This window comes from Vombatus ursinus, unplaced genomic scaffold, assembly GCF_900497805.2.
Source record: "Vombatus ursinus unplaced genomic scaffold, bare-nosed wombat genome assembly UNPS02014867.1, whole genome shotgun sequence".
Classification (NCBI taxonomy): domain Eukaryota; kingdom Metazoa; phylum Chordata; class Mammalia; order Diprotodontia; family Vombatidae; genus Vombatus; species Vombatus ursinus.
In genome coordinates, this window is record NW_020954645.1 from 2,326,929 (window position 1) to 2,354,745 (window position 27,817).

At 39.8% G+C, this 27,817-nt stretch overlaps 2 protein-coding genes across 4 annotated transcripts in view; one reads left to right on the plus strand and one right to left on the minus strand.

Moving 5' to 3' along the window:
• SETD2 (SET domain containing 2, histone lysine methyltransferase) overlaps window positions 1-19,564 on the minus strand; it is a 142,714-nt gene extending 123,150 nt beyond the window's left edge. For 2 of the 3 annotated variants that reach the window (XR_003567319.1, XR_003567320.1), the window contains exon 1: window positions 19,417-19,564. Coding sequence is in view for 1 of the 3 variants with exons in the window: in XM_027842146.1 (XP_027697947.1) it covers window positions 19,417-19,490 (74 nt within the window). In the remaining 2 variants the exon portion in view is untranslated. The remainder of the gene's footprint in view (window positions 1-19,416) is intronic. The other variant, XM_027842146.1, reaches the window with a different exon arrangement.
• A 275-nt stretch (window positions 19,565-19,839) lies between these two features.
• The window catches only part of LOC114028018 (tubulin delta chain-like), an 80,060-nt gene continuing 72,082 nt past the window's right edge, over window positions 19,840-27,817 (plus strand). The window contains exon 1 of the mRNA XM_027842199.1: window positions 19,840-19,894. The gene's annotated coding sequence lies outside the window, so the exon portion shown is untranslated. The remainder of the gene's footprint in view (window positions 19,895-27,817) is intronic.

Here is a 27,817-nt window from a genome sequence, read left to right on the forward strand (position 1 = left end):
TTGTTTCCTCTTTCTGGTGGTTCCTCCTATTGATTCTAATTCTTCCTTACAACATCATTAATGTGAAAATACTTTTAATAGAAATGTATATATAAAGCCTACATCAGATTGCATGCCGTCTTGGGGAGGAAGGGTGAGAAAAATTTAAAATTCAAAAGCTTATGGAAGTGACTGTTGATAAATCAACATAAATTAATAAAAAAAAATTTTAAAATCATATGGAAGTGATTATTGAAAACTAAAAATAAATAAAATTATGCTTTAAAAAAATTTTCCTTGCACTCATGATGAAAATTGCTATCCACATCCAGAGAAAGAACTATTGAGTCTGAATGCATATCAAAGCACACTATTTTCTCTTTTTTTGTTGTATTTTTTTGTTTTTTTCCTTCTCATGGTTTTTCTCTTTTGTTCTGATTTTTCTTTCACAACATGACTAATGTGGAAATATGTTTAATATGATTGTACATGTATTGCCTATATCAGATTGCATGCCATCTTGGGAGGGAGGGAGAGGGAAAATTTGGAACTCAAAATCTTATAAAAGTGAACATTGAAAACTAAAACTAAATTAAAAAATAAATAATTTTGGGAAGAAATAAATGTTTGTTAAATTAAATTGCAAAAAAAGTCTTCCTTGACAGAATATTTTAAAAAAACACATATATACAAATTAAGTTTATTTTTTGCAGACTAGATAAGCCAATAGCTTCCCCTAATGCAGGGGCAGGGAACCTGTGGCCCCAAAGCCACATGTAGTGCTCTAGGTCCTCAAGTGCGGCCCTTTGACTGAATCCAAGCCCCTGCCCTAAAGATTTCTTTTAGACATATCAGTTCTGAACTATTATTTCTATGTGATATAAACCTGCTTATTCATGACAAGTACAGTGAGAAGAGCAAAACTGCAGGAGCTGCAATATTTTAAGAAAAAAAAATAATAGAAATATGCTCCCCAAAATTTGGGAAGGAATTTCTCAATCTTTTAACTTTACTTTTCAATAAAAAGCAAGTTACATATATGATAAAGCTTTGTCATTTGACTGGACCATGAACTTCAATTGGGATTACTTCCTTCAAGTTCTGCTCCAGTTAAGACGAAAACCTCAGCTCTATATTAGGAAAGGCTGGTTCCTGAAGGTTTCTAATATGACCAATGAATCTTTTAATAAAGATTAAGGTTTCCATCTTCTAACAGATTTACTTGCTAAGCAGCAACTCAGATAGCCAGCAGCCTTTAAATTTAAGTTTTCTGGATTTTTTAAGCAGACCTATTTTGGGAAATAGTTTAGAACTAAAGACAGCATTTGCCAAGAGTTTTTTCTGCTTTGTAGTCAACCAGTCAAATATTTGTTAATATTTGTAGCAGGCACTGTGGTAGATACTGGGAATACAAATACAAATCCAAAGAACAAAACAATACCTACTCACAAAATGAGCTTATATTCTAATAGAGGAGACAATAAATATAAAAACATATACCACATTAATATAAAATTAATGAATACGTGTGTACACATATAAGAGTAGTTAAATACAAGCTACTTTAGGAGGAAGAGTGCAAAAGATGGTGTTTGAATTGCATCTTAAAGAGAGAAATTCTGAGGCAGAAGTAAAACAGGAATGAATTCCGAGAAAGGAAATGAAGTACCAAGTGAGTAACAAGAGAGCAGGTCTGTAGAGTGTAGTAGAGGCAGTAATGTCCAACAAAGTTGGAAAGATGGGTTGGGGATATGTTGCATATAGGATTTCTTTTAGAAACTAAACAAGGGGCAGCTAGGTGGTGCAGTGAATAGAGCATGGGACCCAAGTCAGAGGTCAGAAGGACCCAAGTTCAAATACAGACTCAGACATTTGACAGCTGTGTGACCCTGGGTAAGTCATTTAACCCCAATTGCCTCCCCTTCCACACTCATACAGAGAAGTTTTAATTTATTCTCAAGGCAGTAAGATGCCAATGGAGCTGACTGAATAGGGAAGTCAGTCAGAGCTGTGCTTAAGGAAAATTGTGGCACTACTGTGTAAAATGAACTTTAGTAGTAAAAAATTTGAAGCTAGGAGCCTAATCAAGGCAAAAAGTGATGAGGGCTTGAACTAAGGTGGTAACTGTATAAATGAATAGAAAGAATTGACTGCAAGAGATTTTTCAAAGACAGAAATGATATCATTTCGCAATTGATTAGATAAGTGGGGTAAGGGTGAGGGTGGAGTCAACGATGCAAAAATTATGAGTTACAAAGAATGGCAGTATCTTCCACAGAAATAGACAAGTTGGGGCAGCTAGGTGGTACAGTGGATTCACGAGTACCTGAGCTCAAATTCAGCCTCAGACACATAACACTCACTAGCTGTGTGACCCTGGACAAGTCACTTAACCCCACTGCCTAGCTCCCTCTCCCCCCCACCCGCCCCCAGGGAAAAAAAAAAAGAAACAGAAGCTTACAAGGTAGGAGTTGGTTAAGTTCCACTTAAGACATGTTGAGTTGAAGCATCTCCAGACATCCAGTCTGTAATATACAATTGGTGATGAAGAGACTGAAACCCATGGGGCAGACTGGGGTGATTATGTAGATATGGGAATCATCTGCAAAGAGATGATAGTTTCATGCATAGCAGCTAATGAGGTTACTGAGAGAGAATACAGAGGGAAAAGAGAAGGGGACTCAGGACAGGACCTTAGGGAACAACCACAGTCGGGGAGTGTGAAGATGTGGATGAGTGAGCAAAGGAGACTGAAAAGGAGAAGTCAGGAATGTAAGAAAGAGAGCAGTGTCATGAAAACCCAGAGAGGAAAGGGTCACCTATAGGTCATTTTCTTGCCGATTATCTCAATGTTCAATAATGTCAGAGTCAATCCTTATTAAATTCTTAACAGCTAGCTGTGATATATGCAGGCACTAAACATCCCTCCATGATACCAACTATAATACTGGACAGCTGTTTGGTATAGTGGAAAGAACACAGGAGTGCAAGTCAGAAGAGTTGGGGATTTATGTTTCTATTCTGAGTCTTATTAGCTGTGTGACCCCTGACAAGTTCCTTTTTCATAGCTTGTTTCCTCATTAATGAAATCAAGAAAATACTTAAACTACTACCTACCTTAGAGGGTTGTAAGGTAAGCAATTTTTACATTTTTAAAAAGTTATATAAATGTGAGCTATTATAGCATTATTCTATTTCTATTAGCATTAACCAGTTTTGTGACTTCAGCCCTCTGCTGGCTTCACATATGAAGAAATGGGAAAGTTAGATTAAAAGAGGTAAAATACTATGATTTTTATACTACCATAAATAAACCTTTCTTTGGCCAGGGCAAACCATAATAAGCCTCTATGCTAAAGGTAAATGCTTATTAGTTGGTGAGGGTTCAAATAAAATTCTATCAGTGATTTAGTAGCTATCACTTAAGTACCTAGATCAATGACAAATGAAATTTTAAAAAGGCTTTTAAAAGGAGCTGTTTCCTTAGCAGGGACAGAAACCACTTTTATGCTTTTGGCCTAATTCTTCTAAATGGAGGAAATCAAAATCGAAAAAGCAAAAAAGGCTTGTTTTTCTTTTCCAGACTATGAAACTGAAAAAGGAAAATGTTGGTTACTGAGATAACCCCCAAATTTTATTTTTTTTTCCCATGGTGACCTGACTGAAATGACATATTGAATCTTTATTTTTAGAACTTGAACTTATATTACAAAAACTATTTTTAAAACACGAATAGGCTTATTCTATTAGAATATACATACTAACTGAAGATATTCAACAAGTCTTTCATTTGACTTCAACGGGTCCATGAGTCAACTAAATTTCAACAATAATTTAAGTATCTATTATGGGCAAGGTACTGTATTAGGCTCTGGAGATACAAAACAATTAAGAAATAGACTGTGTCCTCAAAGAGCTTAATTCTACTGCACATACATCTATAGAAGTAAAAATCAAGTAATATCATCAGGATGGGGAGACGCCAGAATCAGGGAAGACCTGATGTTGGATAAGCAGCAGAACTGAGCATCTTAAAATATGAAGAGGGAACCATATTCCAGGCATATGAGATGATTGTTTACATTAAACTGTTTACATTAAATAAATAAGCCAGTCTGCTTGGAATGTAAAACACATGAGAGTGAGTAACCTGAAATAAATTTGGAAAGGTGTAGGCTTAATCCATATTGTGCAAGGTGTTAAATGCCAAACAAATTAAGTTTGCATTTATCCTGGGGTATCAGGGTGCTATCCGCAGATTTCTGAGAGCAGGAATACCTCTGTGACATGAGAACCTCCTCCACATCATCTCTTCCTATTCAATTTTTCTCCATGTAATTCCATAAGTCTCCTATAGAAGACCTAGTTCAGTCACTGAAAGTCTTCTTCCATTTATTTTAATATTTCCTAAAATACACAAGCTGGTTGTTTATGTTTTCACTACTTGCCCAACTGCAGCATCTGTACAAGAACTACACACACACACACACATAACACAAAATTATAGATTAAATTCAATGAGTTTCCCCATCTAAACTCATGTCATAGCCTGAGCAATACCCATTTTTTATCCACTTAATTTTTTGAGTATACATACATTACTAAATTAATCTCTTTTTAAGAGGCCCAGAAACATTCTAGAACTTGATGCTAGAAGCATGATGCAATTCATGTACAGGTGGCATTTGGAAAACTTTGCCAACTTTCAGGAAACCTTCCATCTGGGCTTCTCCAAGCATTATCCCAACTGGCAAACACTTTTCACTACATACCACTTTTATGCCTCACTTGATACTAAAACCTAAAGAAGTCCTGAAGAAAGCAATGCCTAGTTTCATCTACTTAGGTAAACTTTTACCATCAACTTTTATTAAGGTCTCAACTTCTGCTTGGGTCAGCAAGTTACAGCAGATTTCCCAAGTCAAATGCTTTATCAAACCCACAAGGAAGGTTTTTGGATTGTTTACAACTATAAAACATAACTGAAGATACATTTGCTACACAAAATTTGCCCTTCAATTTTCACTAAGGATAGCAATACAAACACCATTCAACCCAAAAAAAACCTTTTATAATAGCCTAAAAATTATTTTTACTAGTGAAAATGTTTTTTATAAATTGATGGCACGCAAATTCTTGTGAAAAAAACATGATTAAACTATTGATTTAAAGATGGTTTGCTTGGAACACTAATACATTGTTGGTGGAGTTGTGAAATGATCCAACCATTTTGGAGAGCAATTTGGAACTATATCCAAAGGGCTATAAAAATGTACATACCCTTTGACCCAACAATACCACTTCTAGGGCTGTATCCCAAAGAAGAGATAAAAATGGGAAAAGGACCCACGTGTACAAAAATATTTATAGCAGCTCTTTCTGTGGTGGCAAAGAATTGGAAATTGAGAGGATGCCCATCAATTGGGGAATGGCTGAACAAGCTGTGGTATATGAATGTAATGGAATACTATTGTGCTATAAGAAATGATGAGCAGGCAGACTTCAGAAAAACCTGCAAAGACTTGTACGGACTGATGCTGAGTGAAGTGAGCAGAATCAGGAGAATGGTGTACATGTAACAGCTATGTTGTACAATGACTAACTTTCACAGACTTAGCCCTTCTCAGCAATGCAAGGATCTAAGACATCGCCAAAGGTCTCATGATGTAAAATGCTATCCACATCCAAAGAAAGAACTACAGAGTTTGAATGTAGATTGAAGCATACTATTTGCTATTTCTTTCTTCTGTTTCATTTTTTTCTCTTGTGCTTCCTTCTATTAGTTCTAATTCTTCCTTACAATACGTGAAAATATGTTTAATAGGAATGTATATGTAGAGCCTATGTCAAATTGCATGCCATCTTGGAGAGGGAGGTAGGCAAGGAGGGGGAAAAAATTTAAAACTCAAAAGCTTATGGAAACGATTGGTGATAAATCTAAATAAGTTAATGAAAAAAAGAAAAAAAAGATGGTTTGCTATCCAAAGATTTCCTAAGTATTTGTCTTCTAACAGTGACAAACAAAAAAGTGAAATCAAACTTTTTTCCTGGTATTTTCAGAATAATTATTTTTATAACTGTAAGGAAATCGTTGCCTTAAAATGTATAGTATATGGCAACAATGTAAATGGAAGAAGTAAACTGAAAACCGTATTATGATTAAGCTAGTCTAGAGAAGAGATAAGAAAATGCATTTCCCTTCTTTCTTTGCAGATGTGGGCAACTGTAGGTAAGGAACACTGCATTTAATGTCAGACTGGGCTAATGTGGTTGGTTTTATTGAATTACCTCTCAATTTTTAAAAAAAAATTTTCATTACAGCAATGATTTGCTAGGCAGGTGAGGAGAAGAATGTACATTCAGACATCAAATTTATCTGAGTTGTGTATTTTTTTTAAGAACTTTTGTTGAAAAAACTGATAAAACTGGATCTGTCTAAAACAATAATTTAAATAAAACTGAACCTCACTTGTTCAAAAACCATTTCTGTTTGACTTTGGAACTCCACAGCAAGGTTTTGAAAGTAATATATTAAAACTGCCTGAGCTCACGCGCAGTAATGGTTGGGGGTTGACTCTGAAGATAACTGGATGACAGGAGTAAACATATTTGAGATATAAAGATAAATCACATAAAGATGATCATGAACCAACCATATTATATGTTTACAAAACTTAAGTTACAGAGAAACAAAATTCATACTGAACAAAAATTAACATCCCAAACCCAGCCATGGTTCAAATACTCAAGGATGAGTTACCCATAAACTACTAACCTTTTAAAAACATATGTTTGTCTGGCAGCTAGGTGGCTCAGTGGATAGAGCACCAGCCCTGAAGTCAGAAGGACCTGAGTTCAAATCCAGCCTCAGACCAAACACTTGATACTTACTAGCTGTGTGACCCTGGGCAAGTCACTTAACCATGATTGCCTCACTAAAAAAAAACAAAAACATATGTTTGTCTTTCCTCTAAAAAGCTACCTTAAAGATATAGTAATTTTCACCTCTACAAAATTCAAAACATACAAAAACAATTCATATTCTATTCATATTAAAAAATTCAAAGTAAAACTCACAGAATATAATCAAAATAGAAAGGCCTTCATTCTACTAAGACTATCTTTACATGCCCCCTTTAAAAAAACAAATATTTTATATTAAGTGAACTACATTTTTAGATCTTTGAGGGCATGAGCAAAATAATAAAATTATAATAACTGTAAAAAACAAATAATCATATATTGGTATGGGATTTTTGTATACTGGGTTGCTATGTGGATAAAATGAGATCATTTCTAGTAGGTATGGAGGAAAATGAGGCTCAGAAGACTGACCAAGATCCCAAATGGGGTACTAATTCCACACCTTGGTTATCAGGTTAAGTCAAATGCTTCTACTCTCTTCACACCCCCCCCCCACAAAAAAAGAACACCAACTCCCTGCCCCCACACATTATACTGATAGGCACACTGCTGATGCTTAACACAAATTAACAACAAAATCTTAGTCAGCAAAAAGTTTAATGGATACTGTTTATTTTTTTCCCCATCAACTAATATAGCACAGGAAGAAAAATGGATGCTTTTAAAATTAACACTAGGGACAGCTAGGTGGCGCAGTGGTAAGAGCTCTGGCTTTGGAGTCAGGAGGACCCGAGTTCAAATCCGCCTCAGACACTTGACACTTAACACTTACTAGCTGTGTGACCCTGGGCAAGTCTCTTAACCCCAACTGCCACACCAAAAAGCAAAAACAAAAAAACAACACTTAATTGTCTCCCTTGCCCAAGACATATGAGCCAGAAAAGTAATGCAGCTCAGGCTAGTGTTTGGGCAGTAAAATGGACTGTGTTTTGGACTGTTTCCCCTCCAAGAGTACACAGTAGGCAATTAAAACAGATTAGAGAAAAAAGGCTTGAGTGAAACGACCAGATACTCAGTACTCACCACTTCTTGTCCCTAGTATTTCACATTAATCATGGCAAATGAAGGTACTAAAAGTTGTTGCACTCATATCAAATTGATTACCATCTCAGAAAGGAGGGATGGAGAAAAAATTTGGAATTAAAATTTTTTAAGTGAATATTAAAAATTGTTTTTACATGTAAATGGGAAAAAATAAAATATTATAAAAAGTTGTTGCATTTTTCTCCCCCTATCCTAAATCTGAAATAAAGCAGGCACCTCTTACGTATTTACATTATCTCCTTATTAGATGGTGAACTCTATGAAGGCAGGTAATATTAAAGTATATTTTTAAAGGGGGGAAGGAGGAAAAGAAGACCCCTAATATCATATTCCAAAATCAATTATAACAGATAAAAAGGGAAGGAGAAGATTATGTCAGGCCTGTACCTTCATCCTAGATAATCTTCATTAATATTTGAGAGTCTCACTCATTTATTAACTAATACCCCTACACACACTAGAATTAGAATCTACATTTTTCCAAGCTCACAGGAATTGGGGGAATTGGCACAAAAAAAAAAGTTGAGATATAAGAATGTAATGAAATAATACTATACTATAAGAAATTATACTAACAAGCATGAGAAGACATATTAACTGACTGATGCAAAGCCAAGAACCAGGAAAACTATATACATGATGATTACAACAATTAAGACGAAATAACAAAGAAAACAATTGAAAATAAAAGCTGTAAAATTATACAACCAAGCCTGTACTCCAAAGAAAGAGAAGGTACGTTCCCTCTTCTTTGTAGGAAAAGGAGACTATAAGTATTAAAAATGGGATATCAGTCTTAAAAGAGATGGCTCTCTGGAAGGGAGTGGGGAAATAGTTACAATTCGAAATGTAGGTGATGTAAAAATAAGATGTAATTAAAAAAAAATCTGAATCTTTCAACATTTACACCTCTTTTCAGCAATTCTTAATGCTCCTGAAAAGTCCAGTATGAAACAAGAGATTGCTGTTGCTTATGTGTTATTGGAACGAAGACAAAGTGAAATAAATTCTTTGTCAATAATCAGAAGATGACATTTAAGAATTTCTTCCAATTTTCAGATCCGGCATTTTTGTATATCTGACCCCAGAAAAAAAGCTGTAACAGCTATATAGGCCCACTGACATGTCACCAACAGTATTAGTAATACACTGAGAAAAGGGACAGCTTTGCATTCCAATAAGCTGATATTTATGCAGGGTATCACTGTGTATACAAAGTGCTTCCCTTACCCTAAACCAGAGGAAAACACAAGACTGTGGGAGGGAAAGTAACTCGAATGAATGAAAAAGTATTTTAAGTAGGAGCACAGTGAATAGAGTACTGGGAGTGGAGTCAGGAAAACTCCAGTTCAAATCCAGACTCAGACACTAGCTGTGTGACCATGGGCAAGTCACTTAACCCTGTTTGCCTCAGTTTCCTCATCTGTAAAATGAGCTGGGCAAGAAAATGACAAATCACTCTAGCACCATAGCCAAGAAAAACCCTAAAAAAGGATTTGCAAAGACTTGGACACTGAAATGGTCTGAACAACAACAAAAAAGAGGTGCAAACAGACAGTGCTATACCTAGAGGACACGCATATGAAAAGACATGAGCGAGCCCTGGCCCAAAAGAAATTTACATTCTAAAGGGAGAGACAATAAGGGAGTGGTAGTCTGCAGTTAAGAAGTATGTTCAAAAAAAGAAGTATGTTCAAGGAAGGTAGAGGTGAAGCAGATGAGGGGAATACATGTCAGCTGGTGGAAATAAAGCATTTTCTCATTCCTATTTCTAAGCCAGTTGTCTCTTCTGACAAGGACAAAATAAATTCAACTTAATGAAGTCTTAGCAAGAAACATGGGAATTTAGACGAGAAAATGCTTGTCTTCTGACTCAAAATATAAGTTGGGGGTAGGCTATCAGAAGGTCTAGTGAAATAATAAATGGGGAAAGTAAATATAATGATTTTTTTTAAAAACTATCTAGCTGCTGCAGAGTTCATTAGTGCTGATAAGCAAGAGCTCAAGTCTCAGCAATAGCTTTTCTAAAACACCAGGAGCAAATTAAAAAAAAATTAGCAATAACAGATGCCTAAATGTAACCTTACAGCAATGTTTCAAATGATTTAAATTAAAGACCTAGCTTATTTGCCTTTGGGAGACATGAAAAGCAGCAGTTCAGCTAAAAGAAAACAAGGTCTCAGTTTAACAGCACCAAAATGTTTTCTTGACCAATATGTCAAGTTGATGCATCAATAATATCCATTTAAGAGTTTTCCCTGATTTATTTCAAAGCAAGGAGGCAGAATGGATCTCAGAGATTTAAACTGAGCAGTTAAGTTACTTGTCCAAGCAAGGCCCATGAGTTAACTTTTTATAACATTAACAACAATAGAAGAATATTATTTTATTTTATGGAATTTGTCTAGAGAGATAGCTTCCTTTAAAACCCACCTCCAGGAGGCAGCTAGGTGGCACAGTGGATACAGCACCGGCCCTGGATTCAGGAGGACCCAAGTTCCAATCTGACCTCAGACACATAACACTTACTAGCTGTTGCTCAGTGACTTGCCCTGGGCAAGTCACTTAACCCCCACTGCCCAACCAAAAACCAAAAAAAAAAAAAAAAAAAAAACCCAAAAAATAAAAACCCACCACCTCCTACAGGAAGCCTTTCCTGATATCCCTTAACCCTAGTAAACCTCCCTCTGTTGATTATCTCCAATTTGTCAAGTATGCATACACACATTATAGAGTTTGTACCTAGTTTGCACGTTTTCTTCCCCAATCAGACTGTGAGCTCCTTGAAAGTAGGTCTCTTCCTACATCTCCAGCACTTAGCACAGTGCTTGGCACATAGTGTGTGCTTACTAAATGCTTTTTTCACTTGAATGGACAGAGGGGCAGAAACATTAAAAAGTTTCATTTTGTTTTAAAAAAATAATCTATGAAACCAGAATTACATAAATTTCCATATATTTGGTTCAAGTTAGTTACCTTTTTAATCTTTGTTTCATTACTTTATTTCTGAGTGAACAAATGCAAAGAAAAGGGTCTCACATTTGCAAAACCTAAGAATATTCATTAGATTAGACTAGGCTTTTAAAAAATGAAGGGTTCAATGTAGTTGAAAAGGGGAACTTCCTAAGCCATACGATGAATTATCCAAATCAGTTATACTGCTTACTTATATTTTTTCATGCAGTTTTCTTTCAAGATTTTATTCTATCAGCTCAACTACAAGATCAATTCCCAAAGGCATGATGATCACTATTCCCTTCAAATACATAGCAAAACCAGAAGATAATGGAAGTTTAACAATCTTTTAACAAAAACTCTCCATTGTACATACCCAAGAATCTGCTTATTTAAGATCGAACCTTCTACTAGTTTTTATCTTATATGCTCTCATTTATATATGTTGGTTTCCCCATTAAAATGTAAGCTCCTTATGGACAGGAACTGTTTTTAGCTTTTCTTTTTATCCCCAGGGCTTAGTAAGGAACCTAGCACAGAATAAGGATCTAATAATATATGCCTACTAATTGACTTCTTACTATGTGACCCCTGGGAATATAAACATCTTTGAGTCTAAACACAGAGGGGAGAAGAAAAAAAAATACACCACTTCTTAAATCTATTAATGCTATGGAGAAACTAGGTGCTGCAGTGGATAGAGCACTGGCCCTGGAGTCAGAAGGACCTCAGTTCAAATCTGGCCTCAGACACTTACTAGCTGTGTGACTCTGGACAAATCACTTAATCCTGATTGCCTCCCCCCCCCCCAAAAAAAAGATATATAATAAATTTATTAATGCTAGGTATTGCTACTGTGATCCTTCTGCTTAAATAAGAACAGGAAAAAATACTTAGTCAATTGTTATATATTGAAGGCTGCTATAATAAAATTATTAGTCCTCCTGGTACTTAGTAAATACTGCGCACTGGAGTACTTGGCACAAGCAAGTAACTGATATGAGACAAAATCAGCTCAATATTATGGGAGTGGCTTTGTCTCAAACTATATAAAGCAAGCTTACAAGTTTTTAATAGAAGCATCTAAATGGCACAATGGGTAAAGTATTGGACTTGGAATCAGAATGACTAAAGTTCAAATCCTGCCGCAGACACTGGCTTCATGACCTTAGCCCAAGTCATTTAACTTCTCTCAGCCTCAGTTTCCTCATCTCCAAAATAAGAGATAATAAATAGCACTTACCCTCACAAGACTGAGGTGAAGATCAAATGAGATAACACATCAAATATGTTGCAAACCTAAAGTGCTATATAAAAGCTAGCTATAAAATAAAGCATCATCTGAATAATTTTTCTACAAATTTCTTAATAAAACAAGTTACTCATTAAGAATATTGCAAAAAAAATTTAAAACACCTACCTAGAAAAAACAAAGAACCTTTGGGAAAAGTAGATATGACAGATCCAATAAAAAAATTATATGGCCAGGTCCAAAGCCAAATGCCAACTCCCACCCATCAATTTCATGTCCTATGAGACCAATATTAGCCTCTCTAATACGGGAGGAAGTTCTCAAAGAGAATGCAGTGTAAAACAAGACACATTTTAAAAGTTTCATTATTGCTTCCCCAATGTATTTGAACAGTAATATAATTCTGTATTTTGGATGGATGTGGCTAAATATGTTCTCCAGGAGACTATCTTGTAAGTATACAATGTCAGTAATGTTACTCTCCCAAAAAGAAACAGATTTAAAAAAAAAAAATCAAACTATGCCCAAAGTAACAGCATCTTACTTACCAAAATGCAACATATGGCTATATGAACACTTAAAACAAATGAAGTTAATTTATTTAAGCTGAAAAAGAACACTGACCCAAAATGACCTACTTCATGCTTCTACTTGAATGGTAAATTTAAGCAGCTTGTTTTCAACCAATTCTAAGAAAATAGTTCTTCTTTAGATTGAAAAGACTTTCAGTTTCTTACTCAGCCCACAAGCATACATACATTAAGTGCCTAAGAATACAAAGGCAAAAATAAAACAAGTCTCCTACTTTTGAAAATCTTGCAATCTAGTCAAAGGAGAAAAGAAGTACACAGTGATAGTGGGGAAAGGTATATTAAGAAAGGATTCATACAGAAGATGACGTTGGGCTGAATCTTGGAAGTAACTACTGTGTAAAGATTCTGACATGTAAGTGGGGAAGAAGCGTACATTCCTGACATAGGGGAACAGCTAGTGTTAAAGTCATGGAGGCAGGAGATGAAGTCTCATGTACAAGGAACAATAATAAAGCCAGTCTGGTTGGTCTGCAGAGTTCATAAGAGGGAGTAATGCGTAATAAAGCTAGAAAGGAAGGTTAAAGCAGGTTGTGATGGGTTTTAAACATAAAACAGGAGTTTATATTTGATTGTAAAGGTAATAGAGAGCAAATGTACCCTCTCTAAGAATAAAATTTCTAGTAACTGAAAAGATAATAAATTCTCTAATTTGTGTTTCAAATGTGATAATTTTTAATCCAAACTGAATAGTGAAAATCAATCCCATTTTCTACTTGGCAATTTTAAGAGGTCACAGGATACAACAAAGTTTAAAACTAATGAATTTTCTAAAAAAAAAAAAAAACAACCATTTTCACAATCGTGGATTTTCTCAGAAAACTATTTCTGCAATTGTTGCATGTTATATAGCTAAGCATGTTCTAATAAAACAACTTCTTCACTTCACATATAAATACACAAAATCTCAAATGTTATGGACAATATTCTACCATCCAACTTTGTAATTAACTAAAACAGCTATCAACAGATAAAAAAATCAGCTCTTAATGGAATATATTAAAGAATATAAACTAGATAAGGGAAGCATCAGTTGAACTGATCCCAAGCCACCCACCCATCTTCAAGGCTTTTTGAGATTTTTGCTGTTGTTGTTTGGGATGGAGAAAAGATGCCAGTCATTGACAGTGAAAGGTTGTCTCTGCTCAATGATAGCACCTCTCAATCCCCAAATTCCTGCCCTTATGATGCCCTTTTCACTTTGGGGAAGGGAAAAGTAGATTCCTTAAATAAGAAGTTCAGAGTTTAATATGAATAGTGTCCACAGGAATTATTCAGATACAGCCCAAATATCCATCTCACAATGTATTAACTGGACTAAACCCTGAAGTAATAATCAACTTAACCAAAAAAGATTTTATTGTAACACATAGCAGATACAATTTAAAATATGCAAGCACTTTCTGAGCCAATGGCATGATAAATGCAACATCTTAATAAATAAACATTCTAAATCAGCCAGGTTTGTGATCAAGCAACTTATCTCCTTGGGCCTCAGTTCCCTCTCCTGTAAGAGGAAGAATTTACACTAGATGATCTCCAAAAAAAAAAAAAAAAGGCACCCTGCATCTCTGACACTCAGATTCTATGAAAAATACACACTCAAAAAAGCTCCATTTTAAGTCAGCAGAGAGATATTCTTTGTTTTGTAGAGGGTGCTATATTTGGAGGAAGTAATCTTCCTTGATAACATAAAATATCCTCTTGGTTTGTTTTTAATCTATACTTACCAATCAGCTACATTTTGGAAACCACACTGAATAAGACCCAGTAACTAGCATGGTTTTAAAATATTTTTTATAATAATTAAGGTTTTCTTTTTGCATTACATACATATGGATTATGGTAGGCTGACCATCCTCATTGCTTTCCCTGATGTAAGCAGATAGATTTCAGGTGACTGTAGCTTTTGACCTGAAACAAAATTACTGTCTCAGATGATTCCATACAAAGAAAGTCTACACTCACATTTATCTAAGTGGACATAGAAAGTTCAGCCACCAAATATTTTCCTAAATAAACAACATTTCAACAAGAAACTTCAGTTTCTTGCAACAACCCTCACAGGAATATTACTACAAGACAATATGAAATTCTCTACCAATACTGCAGATTAAAAAAGGTACTTGTTTACAAAAGCTTCCCCTATTCCTTCCAAATCCTACCCAGACTTCATGCACAGCCCCAGTTCAAATCTCACCTCCTTAAAGTTTTCCCTAACTACCCTAGTTGAAGCTGGCATGTTCTTCTCTTTTACTATTGATTGTCCTACTTCTATGTATCAATTATTTATCACATAGTTTTTCATGTACATTATATTCATTTGTATAAATGATGTACTATCCAACTAAAGTGCAACCTCCTTGAAGAAAAAGTTCAGTTCTGTCCTCTTATCCTCAGAACGTAGCATATCTCCTACACAGTATCTAATAAATATTTGTTGATTTATTGCTACCTCAACTAGAAAGTGAGCTCTTTAAAGAAACGTTTTCTGATCCCTGATTCCCAGTGATTACTCACTACATGTCACATACACAGCAGACACAGTAACGTCCCTTGGCCCAACTGATTTGAGGAGGTATAAGGGAAAGAGTAGCAGTACCATAGTCATGAAATTGCTATGGTTAAGTCCGCATTTCCCAGTTTTTCTTTACTCTACAAAAAGTACCTCCCTCCTCTCCCCTCAAAACACCACACAGATTAGTGTTCAATGGTCCTTTATGCTGGACCACCAACCAAAAAAGACACCACAGAATGTTTCCCCCTCAAGAATTTGAATCCCAAACTTCTGCTTGGGTAAAACTGTTAAGAAGTGCCTTCCACCAGACCATAGACTAGATTATATGTTGCTATATAGTACATCTACCACTACTGCACTGAAAACTGAAAAATGTAGATATAATGGGGTTCTGTACTATCTTAAAAGCTCAGTCAACAAACATTTAATAAGGGCCTGCTATGTGCCAAGCACTGTGCTCAGCTAAACAAATCATGCAAAAGTTATTTAGGACAAAGATGTTCTAGAGGATAAAGTGTAAAATCTTTGTCAATATAATATCCTTACACTGTTTAAACATCCAAGTCTGGATGATTAAAGAGGGACAGGACCAATTATTTTTATTCTGAATGGACTCAATACCAAATCAATCATTAACATTTATTAAGCCCAGGCACTGTGCTAGGTGCTAGAATACAAATACAAAGAATGAAACAATCCTTACTTGTCAGTGGCTTACATTCTAACAGGGAAACAAGTCCAAATACAAATATACACAGACTAAAAATAAAGAATAAATACAAATAAACACAAGGTAATTAAAGATGGATGGAAGGCACTAGCAGTTGGGGCGGGATGATGTGGAAATTAGGAGACAAAGGAAAGGAACAATTCTACTAAAGCTGAAGTGAACATGGAGTGTATTACACGTTGTGGGGGGGGGGAATGAGGGAGAAGGAGAACAAGGACAACAAGGAAACAAGCATGTATTAATAGATGGCACAGTGTATAGAGTGGTAGGCCTTAAGTCAGGAAGACTTATCTTTCTCAGTTCAAATCTGGCCCGAGACACTTCCCAGCTGTGTGACCCTGGGCAAGTCACTTAACACTGTTAGCCTCAGTCTCATCTGTAAAATGAGCTGGAGAAGGAAATGGCAAACAACTTCAGTATCTTTGCCAAGAAAACCCCAAATGGAATCACAAAGAGTCAGGCAGGACTGAACAACTTGTGCTAGGCACTGTGCTAAGTGCTTTACAAGTATTATCTCATTTGATCTTCACAGCAACTCTGTGAGGCAGATGCTATTCTCCCCCATTTCACAGCTAAGGACACTAAAGCAAAGGTTAAGTGACTTGTCCAGGGTCACACAGCTAGTAATCATTTGAGGCTGAATTTGAACACAAAACTTCCTGACTTGAGGCCCTGTGCTCTCTCCATTGTGCCACTTAGCTGCTTAGGTGGACAACCAGAAGAAAGTCAGAGATGGAAGATGGAATGCTATATGTGAGGAGCAGAGAAAATATTTGGCTAGACAGCATTTTCATCATGTGAGCTCCACAAGAACTGGCATTGCTGTGACCTGTCTTTGAATCACCAAATCTTAGCAAGGTGCCTGACACATAACAGATGCTTAATCAATTTTCTTGATTCAACTTAGTAATAGCTAGCATGCATATAGTGTTTAATGTTTTGTAAATATGTAATTTTTGTACATGTTATCTTGTTCCTCATAGCAATACTTGGGGGGTGGGCATGTTACTATTATTACACCCTTTTCAGAAATGAAAAAACTGAAGCTGAGGGAGGTTAAGTGACTTGGCCAGAGTCACTGAGCCTGCTTGAACTCAGGTGTTCCTGTTTCCAAGTTCAGCACACAATTCACAAAGCAAAATGGAAAATTGAATCAGGGTGACATTGTGAAAGGTTTTAAAAACCATTTAGTCTTTAAAACAATTTATTTTTTTCTTCCTGGAGGCAATAGGGAGCCACTAGAATTTATATGTGACACTGACAGATCTGCTCTCAGGATGATGCCTTCAGTTTCTTTTCCTGTTGTAATCACAGAAGTTGGAAGGTTAAGTATTAGACAACTGGAAAAAAAGATGATAAGGTTTAGTAGATAGTTTAAAAGGTAAATAAAGAACCTCAAAAGGGGGGCTCCCTGTCACTTCTAGGATACAACACAAACTGCTCTAACTGGTACATAAAGCCCTTTAAAATCTGGTTCCTACTTATCTTACCTTTCCAACATTGTTTCATATTATAGCATCCACCCCCATTCCCCTTCCTAGCACTGACCATGCCACTTAAAGTAGCTTGCTAACTGTCTCATCACTTATATTACATACCATCTCGTATCTCTGTACCTTTGTGCCCCATTCTTGGTGTGCACTTTCTCCTCACCTACACCTTTTAAGAAAGGCAGATTCCAAGCATAAGATCAGGTGTAATTTCCTACTTGAAGCCATTCCTGATTTCTTCCCAAGTTCCCTTATTAACACCCTTTCCTTTTTAAAAATTGCTTTGAATTTATTTGAGTTCATATTATCCCTCAAACTAGAAAGTATGCTCCTCCCGGGGCCAAGTCTATCTTTTTTTGTCTATATCCCTAGGATCTCACAGAGTGCCTTGAATATAGAGGTAACTTGATTTTTGTATGCTGAGAAGTAACAGCAAAAAAATTCAAGTCAGTATAATCCTATAAGTGATGGCTGAAACACTTTAACACTTTTAAGATGATTTGTATATATAAGCCAGAACAGGACCATAAAGCACGATCTTTACAAAATGACTAGTCTGTTCTAAGGAGGATTTTGGGGAAAAAAGACAAAACTTCGTGGGTCTTGAGAAGAAAAGGGGACTGAAACACCTTGCTCAGGTCAGTATTAAGAGGCATAGTATACTGACGATATAATTTGGAACAAAACTGTCTTTCAATTTTCTGAATATTGTTTAATATGCAACCGTGTGTCTCTCTTCTCCCAAGTTAAGAACAAAGTTCCCCCAGGAGAAAGATTAACAGGTGTATCTTTAGAAATGGATCAAGGAGAAAGCCTGTAAAATTCCCTAAAATGCACTATAATCCCACATTATGCTTCATTTCTCATCAGCAAAACAAACTCAGTGATATCTTCTCATCAAGCCTAGTGGTACAAGATTTTTATCCCCAGTACAAACAGTTGCAGAAAAAGAATATGATATAAGGTCGGGGGGCGGGGGGGGGAACGACTAATAATGGATGAGACATTGCCCAAGGAGGGAAATAGGGAACAGGTGAAGGTAGGGCTCCCAACATAATCCACTAAGTTAAGTAATTCCTGCAGGCAACTAAGACACCTTGGCTGAAGGAGCCGTCCTCCGGCCTCAGACTCAAACCGAGTCCGGGGCTTTGCGGCCTAGCTCTTCCTTGCTTCTCCTCTTCCGACGCCGCCAGGGAGGGGAAGCCTGATGGACAAGACACCTTGGAAGGAGGCAGACAGAGAAGATCGAGGTGGGGGTCGGGGACTGAAGGAAAGAAGGCGAGAAAAGAAGGAAAAAAGTCGCCGGTCCTGACTCCTCTTCGCCCAGGGGCCCAGGACGGGCTTCGGAGCCTGAAGTGAGCGCCCGCTACCCCTCCCCCCACACCTCTCTCCTCTAACCTTCCCCGCGGCTTCTAACCGCTCCTCCACCGCCCCGCACGAGTCCCGGCGCGAGGCACCAGCGGCCCTGCCCTCCCCCTCCCCCAGCCCCCCGCAGCGGCAAACCGCCGCGCGCACCTCCAACCGCTCGTGCGACCTCTCTGGGGCCCTGTCTCCCAACTCATCCCCCTCCCAGCCGGCTCGGCCAACGCCGCGATGCGTGGCGCGAGACGCAGCCCCGTAGGCCCGGGGCTCCGCACCCCACCCTCGCCCCCCCGCCGTGAGCGCGCTCGGCGGCTTCCCAGGCCCCGTTACTCTCCCAGCCGAAGCACAGCCAGCTCCGCTGAGGAGAAGCGGGCCCGCGCTCCGCCGGCGCCCAGTCACAGGGAGCGCTCACTCCCCCCGCCCTCCGTCCGGGCCCCGGCTTGTCCGGCCCGGAGAAGGCCTCACCCGACCCTAGGCCCGGACGTACCGCTCCACCACCAACCCCCCCCCTCCGCCGCCCGGTCCGCGTCTGAGGCGGATAACGGCGGCGGCGAGAGCAGAGAGATACTCACTCAGGGGTGGGGTGTTCAGGGTCATAGAAATCCCCCATCTTCGGTGGCGGCGGCAGCGGCTGCTGCTGCTTCATCGGGAAGAGCTGGAAGCGGCGGCGACGGCCCAAACCCCCTCCCCGAAGGCAGGGGAGACACGGGGGAGGGGGACGGGAGGGGGAAGCAGGGGAGGGGGGGAGGAGAGGAGGCGGCTTCTCCGGCGGCGGCGGCGGCGGCGGCGGCAGCGGCGTCGTCGGCAGAGACGCTCACACACGCAGCCACCCCGCCCCCCTCGCAGGCGCCGCTGCCGCCTCCTCCCCACCCCCCCGGCCCCTTAAAGAGATACACACTCGGGTCGCACGGGAGACGGAGGCCGCAGCTGGGGGCGCCCCCTCCCGTCCGGTGGGCCGCGGGAGGCGGCTGGGCCCTGGGGCGGGGCGCCGCTCAGGCCACGGTGCCTCCCCAGCACCACCTCCGCAGCCCACCCCCGGCCGAGCTCCAGGTGGGTTCTCCCGCTGCCTGGCGCAGTCCCGGCCGCTCTTCGCCGCCCCCTGCCGGCGGCGCAGCCAATCCCAGCGTGCTTGCTCTCAACCGAGCTTCGCAACCCCCCCGCCCCGCCCCCAGCCGGAGAACGCGTCCCGGCCCCGCTGCTAGGGTGAGCCTGGGGAGCAGCGGCGTCCTCCCCGGGCTATCTCCCCCGCCCACCTCTTGTCACCTCTTCCTCTTCCTCCTCCCCCCCTCCTACTTTTCTTCCTCTTCCCACCCTTCCCCCTTTCTCTTTCCTTTCCCTTCCTCCCACTTCCCATTCCCCTCCTTTTCCCTGCCCCCACCTTGTTTCCCTTGCCTCTTTCTCCCCTTCCTTGTTTCACTCCTTTCTTCTCTCCTTCTCCTCGATTCCCACCCAGCAGGGCCCCCCCAGCCTGGGAGCGTTGGCAGCCTCGTGGAGGGGGAGGGGAACGGCTGTGGAGGGTCGCCAGTGAGGTCGGTCGGTCCGCTGTTAGGCATTGTTTTTACTGGTTTTCTCTGGACACCCCCTCCTCCCCCTCCCTGGACCGTTGCCTGCTCCACTCCCCCCCTTTCTTTCCTTCCTCCCCCCCCCCCGCGTCCTCCTCCTCCTCTAGGGAGGAGGGGTGACAAGTGCGGCCGGACCCTCTGGGCAGAAGTCGGTGCACGCCGGCCCCCCTCCCCTCGAGCTGCCGCCTTTTTGTTTGTTTTCTCTCCAAGAATTTGTTTCAGAAATCCGGCAGCCCAGGAAGTTGGCAAGAATCTAAACTGTTATGTGATATTCCTTTCCTCCGCCCTTTTTACGGGACTGGTCCCCGGACAAGTCTAGGGCCAGAGACTTAGAATGGAAGGGAAACTTAGAGGTCGTCGGGGCCACTAGGCCTAGGCAGATGACGTCTATTGCCAAAGGTCAGGTAGTTAGAAAGGGGTGTAGTTAAGATTTGAATCCAGTCCCTGCATAACAGAAGATCCCTCCATTGCACCAGTGAGGGGAAGGGTGGAAATTAAGGCTTTAGGTTTCTGATCTTTAGACCTGAAATGGCACTACTTTTTCTTTAGTTACCCAAAGTATCTCCCCGTCATTACACCTTTTTCTTAATATCTTTTTGGAATTTCATTTTTCTCCACATGTTCCCGACTTTGCCTTTGCTTTGTCTCTCAGTCCCCTACCCCTAGAATTTCCTGACCCCAGGAATTCTCAGCTGTACCATATTGTAAACTAAAGGGGTTTTCTTGTATTTTCCTTCAGGCAAAGGAGGTAATTTCCTAAGAAGGGTTATTAACGGTGTCTCCCATAGATATAATAATAGCTCCCATTCATATAGTGCTTTACCAAGTGCTTTTCTCAATATAGCCTTGTGAGGTAGATATTAGAAAAGAAGATAACATTAACCAGAATTGCTTAAGGGGCTGGAGGTTGCTTTATTAGTAAAAGAAAACCAGTAAGACCTCAAGAGCTAGTTAAACCTTGATCATTTTTGCTTTTGTCGCTTGATGATTTTAACGTTTAAAAGTGATGCTTTATTTTCTCCATAAAAAAAATAGCGTGGGGGGAAAGGTTGGTCAAGACTATGTGCCAAAGATAGTGAAATGAAACTGAATAGATGTTTGCCATCAAGTTAATCAGTAAAATTTGGGGGAGGGAGATAGAACCTTTATGATGCATCTGAAGATTTTCATTGCCATTAGATTTAAGGTTGGCAGTTTACCTTATTCAGTTTCAGCATTTTATGTCCCATTTATGGAACAATGTGCATTTTCAAAACATCTTAGAGTTAGCAGTTCTAGTATCTCAGCAAAGCATGCCATTTCTAACATTCACATTTTTTTAAATTGAAAAATCCCTTTAGTTACTCAAAACTATAAAAAAGTTACTAGCAAAATCAAATCAACGATGATGTATTGAGTACCATCTGTGTTCAGGATTTTGAGACGAATACAAAAATATTGGCTTCTGCTTTCAAAAAGGCAATAGGGAGCTATTAAAGGTTTGTAGGTAACAATAATAATAAAACTAACATTTATGAAGTACTTTAAGGTTTACAAAGTAATTTAGCTATGTTATGCCATTTAATCAAAATAAGGCCACTTCTCTGATGACAATTCCCTGTTGGACAAGCTCCTCAGCTGAGTGTTCAAGGCCCTTCATAATGTGGTTCCAATATACTTCTCTAGCCTTATCTCAACCATGTCCCTTTTAATTTACCCTAGCTACTGAATTACTGAATGTCCCTCAAATATGGACTGGCTCCAGCCTACCTTTTCAGATTTATTTCACATTACACTCCATAGAGCATTCAGCTGTTCAGGCAAACTGACCTCCTTAGAACCTGAACTCCAAACTCACACCCCTTTGTACACCCTGTATTCCCTCCTCACCATAGCCTCCTAGAATCCTGGGCTTCCTTCCCAGGTCAGCTCTGGTGTCCCCTCCATGTAAGCACTCACCTTCCTTATAGGAGAGTTATGTTTCTCATCTCATGGTACTCTATAATTCTCTTATCTGCATCCTCATTGCAATTCTCATTTGCATCCTAATCCTTACTGAATTATAAACTCCTTAAGAGCAGGAATGTATGGCATATTTGTACCAGATCTTAGCACATTGCATTGCACAAGTTATTGACATCTAGTACTCCTTCCTCACCACTCAGCCCCTTGCCATCTGACTTCTGCCCCTACTAGTCCACTGAAATTGTTCTCTCAGTCACCAAGTCTAGGGGGTTGGTTGGTTGGCTTTTTTCCTTGTCTTTATCCTCTTTGACTCCCTTGAAACATTTGACACTACTGATTACCCCTGTCCTCCCAGATCTCGTTTGGCATCAGAACATCACAACTTCTTGGTTATTCTTACCTCTCTAAATACTTCTTGTCTGTCTCCTCCATTGTCTCTGTCTTGTTTATAAGAACTCTAAGGTCCTTTTCGCAGCCCTCGTTTTTCTTTAAACTCTGTCCCTTAACTATCACATTTACTCTCATGATTTCAGCTATGACCTCTTTGCAGATGACCCCCAAATCTCAGGTCCTGATCTCTTCAGCTCTGAACCTTTTATCTGTAGCTGTCTACAAGATATCTCCACCTAAATGTCATACTTGGACCTCAAACTTAACCTGTCTAAAAATAGTACTTAGCTTTCCTCCTCAAGTGCTCTTTCTGATGTCACCATTTGTTAATGAGACTCCTAAATATTCAACTTAATATCACCCCTGACTCTTTTCCTTTGACACACTTCTCACCAAATCACTTCCAAATCTTGTGGATTTTGTCACTGTGAACTGTCCCATCTGACCTTCCTTTCAATTCAGGTGAACTTGATAAGCACTTATTAAGTGCCTGCTCTATACCAGGCAGAGGCTGGGTAGCTAAGTGGTGAAGTAGATAGAATGCTGTTCCTGAAATCAGGAAGACTCATCTTCCTCAGTTCAAATCTGGCCTCAGTCACTTAGCAGCTCTGTGACCCTGGGAAAGTCACTTAGCCCTGTTTGCCTAAGTTTCCTCGTCTGTAAAATGAACTGGAGAAGGAAATGGCAAACTACTCCAGTATCTTTGCCAAGAAAACCCCACATGGGGTCACAGAGTTGGACACGACTGAACAACAACTATCCAGGCACTGTAATAGGTGTTTGGGATACAAAAAAACAAGCAAAACAAAAACAAAACAGCCCCTGCCTTCAAGGAACTCTCTGATTCTTGTAGGAGTGGGGTGGGGAGCACAACATATACACATATAAGTAAATGCATAATATATACAAGGTAATTTCCAGGGAGAATTCTACCATGAAGGGTAGATTTTAAAGGATTTTAAAGGGCATAATGAAAGCATAAGGAAAAGTAGGATCAGGACACTGGAAGATGATGGATGAGGTAGCAAGATGGCTGGAGAAGGGAGTTTTGGCTTGTGCATAATCCTGCAAATCAGAATCATGGGGATTCTGAGTAGATTTTTAAGGCAATAGATAGTCACATTCCTAGAGACAAAAATAATGATTGGACCATCCTTGAGAAAAGTAGGGAGTATCAGCAGGTCAGCTATCCAGTCCTTTGACTTGTATGATGGGTCAGGGAACAGCTCAGTGGTGTCCTGGAGCTAGGCTGATTATAGAAGGCTGAGGTATGTCTGAGGTTCACCCTCAGCCAGGGCAGCTCCATACCGTCTTTACTTCTACTGCAACCACTGTAGTACAAATTCAGTTACCTCCTGTGTCAGGTACTGCAATGGCCTAATGGGTACTACTACCTCTACTGTCTTCCTTTTTCTTTGTTATGATGCCACACTTTTCTTGGGGGGGGGGTGTGAGGCAACTGAGGTTAAGTGACTTGCCCAAGGTCACACAGCTAGAGTGTATCATGTATCTGAGACCAGATTTGAGCTCAGGTCCTCCTGACTGCAGGGGCAGTGCTTTATCCACATCGCCACCTAGCTGCCCCTCACACTCAGCTTCTTTATGCCTAAAAATGGTCATTTGGTCTTCTGCTTTCAGTGCTTCCCTATTACCTAGTAAAATTCAAACTCCTTTGCCTGGCATTTGAGACCCTCCACAATCTGGCTGTACCCTATCTTTCCATTTTTTCTTTTCTCTTCATGAAATCTAAGCACTAGCTAAATGACTCCTCAAACATGCTGTGCCCTTTCTCACCTTCATGCTCTTGTTCATACTGTCCCTATACACAGAATGTCATCCCTCCCCCTTTCATCCCTCCCCCTTTTTAATTTATTTAATGAATACTTGCCCATCCTTAAAAGCTGACACAAATGCCACTTCCAAGACACCACCTGAATTTTCCCCATTGTTAATGACCATTGCCCTACAAATAGCATTTATTTCATTGGAACATCTCTAATATACTTTTTAATGTATTTTGCAGTATTTATGCATGTTTTACATATCTTTGCTAAACAGTGAACTTCATAAGGGTAGTGACCAAGTCAAGTCAAATTGACGAGCATTTCTTAAGCATCTATCTGCCAGGCACTGCACTAAAGCTGGGGATACAGAAAAAGGCCCTCCAAAAACTGGAGCACTAAGAGAAAGAAGGACTGACAAAGGGTTCTTGTAGAAAGTAGGTAGCAAAAAACAAAAAAAAAATTTTTTTAAAAGGGGCAGCTAGATGACATAGTAGATAGAGCACCGGCCCTGGAGTCAAGAGGACCTGAGTTCAAATCTGGCCTCAGACACTTGCTACTTACTAGCGGTGTGACCCTGGGCAAGTCACGTGACCCGGTTGCCTAGCCCCCCAAAAAAAAAAATTTTTTAAATTTTTAAAAAAAAGGAAGTAGGACTTCTGCAGAGACTTGAAAAAAACTAGGTGATAAAGATAAGAGAATCCTAGGCATAGGAGGAAAGCCAGTGAAAATACCTAGAGTCACAAGATGGGACATCAGTGAAGTATAGCAAGAGGATCGCGATATTAGACTAGATCACAGGGAGTAGGGTATAAGAATACTGGAAAGGTAGGAAATGGTCAGGTTATGAAGGGCTTTAAAAGCCAAATAGAGGGTTGTATATTTTTTGCTGTAGGTAACAGGGAGCCACTGTAGTTGACCGAATGTGGTAGTGACATGATCAGACCTTCCATTTAGGAAGCTGATTTTGATATTTGAGCACAGGATGGGCTAGAGTAGGAAAAGAATCATGGCAGAGAAACCAACCAGCAGACTATTGTAATAGTCCAAGTATAAGATTAGGAGGACCAGGGTGATGACAGTGTCAGAGAAGAAAAGGGGACATAAATGAGAGATGTTGCAAAAGTAGAAATGACAGAATTTGGCAATGGATTGGATGTGGGGGAGGGGGAGTAGTAAGAGAAAGGAGTTGAGGATGACACCTGGGTTGCAAGCCTAAGTTTCTGGGAGAATGGTGGTTAACAGTAACAGTGAAATTAGGAAGAAGGTGAATTTTAGGGCAAGGTAAGAGGGGGAAAGATAATGAGTTCAGTTTTGTACATATTGAGTTTAAGAGGTTCTACCAGGATAGCCATTTTGATATGTCTAGTATAGAGGGAAAAGAAAAGGCTAAGATAGAGCTTGGGAGACCTCCAGGATTCATGGGTATGACCTGGGTGAAGATTTAGCAAAAGAGAATGAAAAGCAGCAATCAGATGGGTAAAAGGAAGAAAGCAGTATTCTGAAAATCTAGAGAGAAGAGAGTCTCCTTGACTTTTTTAGGTGATAATGTCAGAAGCTGCAGAGAGGTCAAGAAGGATGAGGAGAAAAGTCCATTAGATTTGCCAGTTAAGAAATCATTGGTAACTTTGGAGAGAGCAGTTCTAATAGAATGATAAAATTGGAAGGCAGACTGCAGAAAGTTGAGAGACTAAGAGGGAAGGAAGCATAGGCATCAATCATAGATGATCTTGAGTTTAGTAACAGAAAGGAGGAGAGCTATAAGTAAATAGACATTGTGGATGGGTTGATCAGTTGAGAGTTTTTAGAGGATGGGGGAGGCAGCATGTTTATAGGCAGTAGCGAATAGAGATTGAAGATGAATGAGAGAGAGGGGATGATAGAGGAAACAATCTGCTGTTGGAAACAGGCTGGGATGGGATCCCTTGTGCACGTTGAGGGGTTTGCTTTGGCAGGAAATGGGCCATATGTTCTTGTGAGAAAGAGATGAAAGAGGAGAAGGTGATAAAAAGCATCTGAAGGATATGAGTTGGGGTGGGAAGAAGAGGGAACTTAGTAAATAGTCTCAATTTTTTTTCAGTGAAATATGAAGCAAGGTTCTCAGTTGAATAGGGTTAGCGGAGGATAGTCATGGAGGGGTTGAAGAAGGGTGGAAAGATTTAGAAAAGCCACTATGTTAAGTGAGGTAGCAAATCAATTAGGGAGTGGTAAAATGTTGCCTTGCTTTAGTGAGGGCTCAGTTGGGATTATGTAATGTTAATTGGTAGTGAATTCAATCAGTACAATTTCATTATTTTCTCCAACTTCATTCAGCAACATTTGAATAGAAGCAAAGGTAGCATTTGGTGGGATTAATCCAAGGCTAAGATTTGACAGAGTAACTCTCGTGCCCTTGGCAAAGCAAGATTTTTGATAGAATAAGAGGGCAAGAGACTTAGGCTTAAAGGAGAGGACAATGTAGAGTTAGGCACTCCAAAAGGTGAGGGATTGGGGAGGGAGGACAATATATTCAGTTCAAGGGTAATAGCTTCAGAAAGAACTGGGGGGTGGAGGAACTGGATGTCATAGTGATAATGAACAAAGTTTGGGGTTACAAGGCAGAGGGAGAGGTGTAATGACAACAGGTTTTAATCAGATAAAGGACTTCAGAGCTCAGTAACATGGAAGTGGAACCCTGTGGAGTGATGGCAAGATCAAGATCATACCATTTCTCTGTGTAGCTGTGGTAGGTTGGAGGAGTAAGTCATGGAAAATGAGTAAGTTGAGGAATTGGGAGGCTAGAGTGTTTGAGAGAGTAACGATGTGTATGTTGAATTCCCTACTGTGAGGGCAGGAATTGGGGAAGAGGAAAGGAGAGTGTCCTGGAGGTCAGTAGGAAACAACTACCATAATCTTGATTGGGTAATAAATATGATTTGAATAAAACTTCAAAGGAGCAGTTACTGAATGATGGTGGTAGAGGGAGATCATGAAAGTGGAAATGGAGAATAAAAAGTATTGCAGCTCCTCACACCACCACCACCAGTGAGGCAAGGAATATGTGTGAAAGTGTAACCAGTGCTGGAAAGGGTGGCCAGGAAAGCTGTGTCATGAGGAGGGAGCCAGGCCTCAGAGCAAGAAGGTAAAAGGGACTTTTTGTGGTGGCAAAGAATTCGAAATTGAGATGTCAATCAATTGGGGAATGGCTAAACAAATTGTGGTATATGAATGTAATGCAATACTGTTGTGCATGATGAGCAGGTGGATTTCAGAAAAACCTAGACAGACTTAGATGAACTGATGAGTAAATCAAGCAG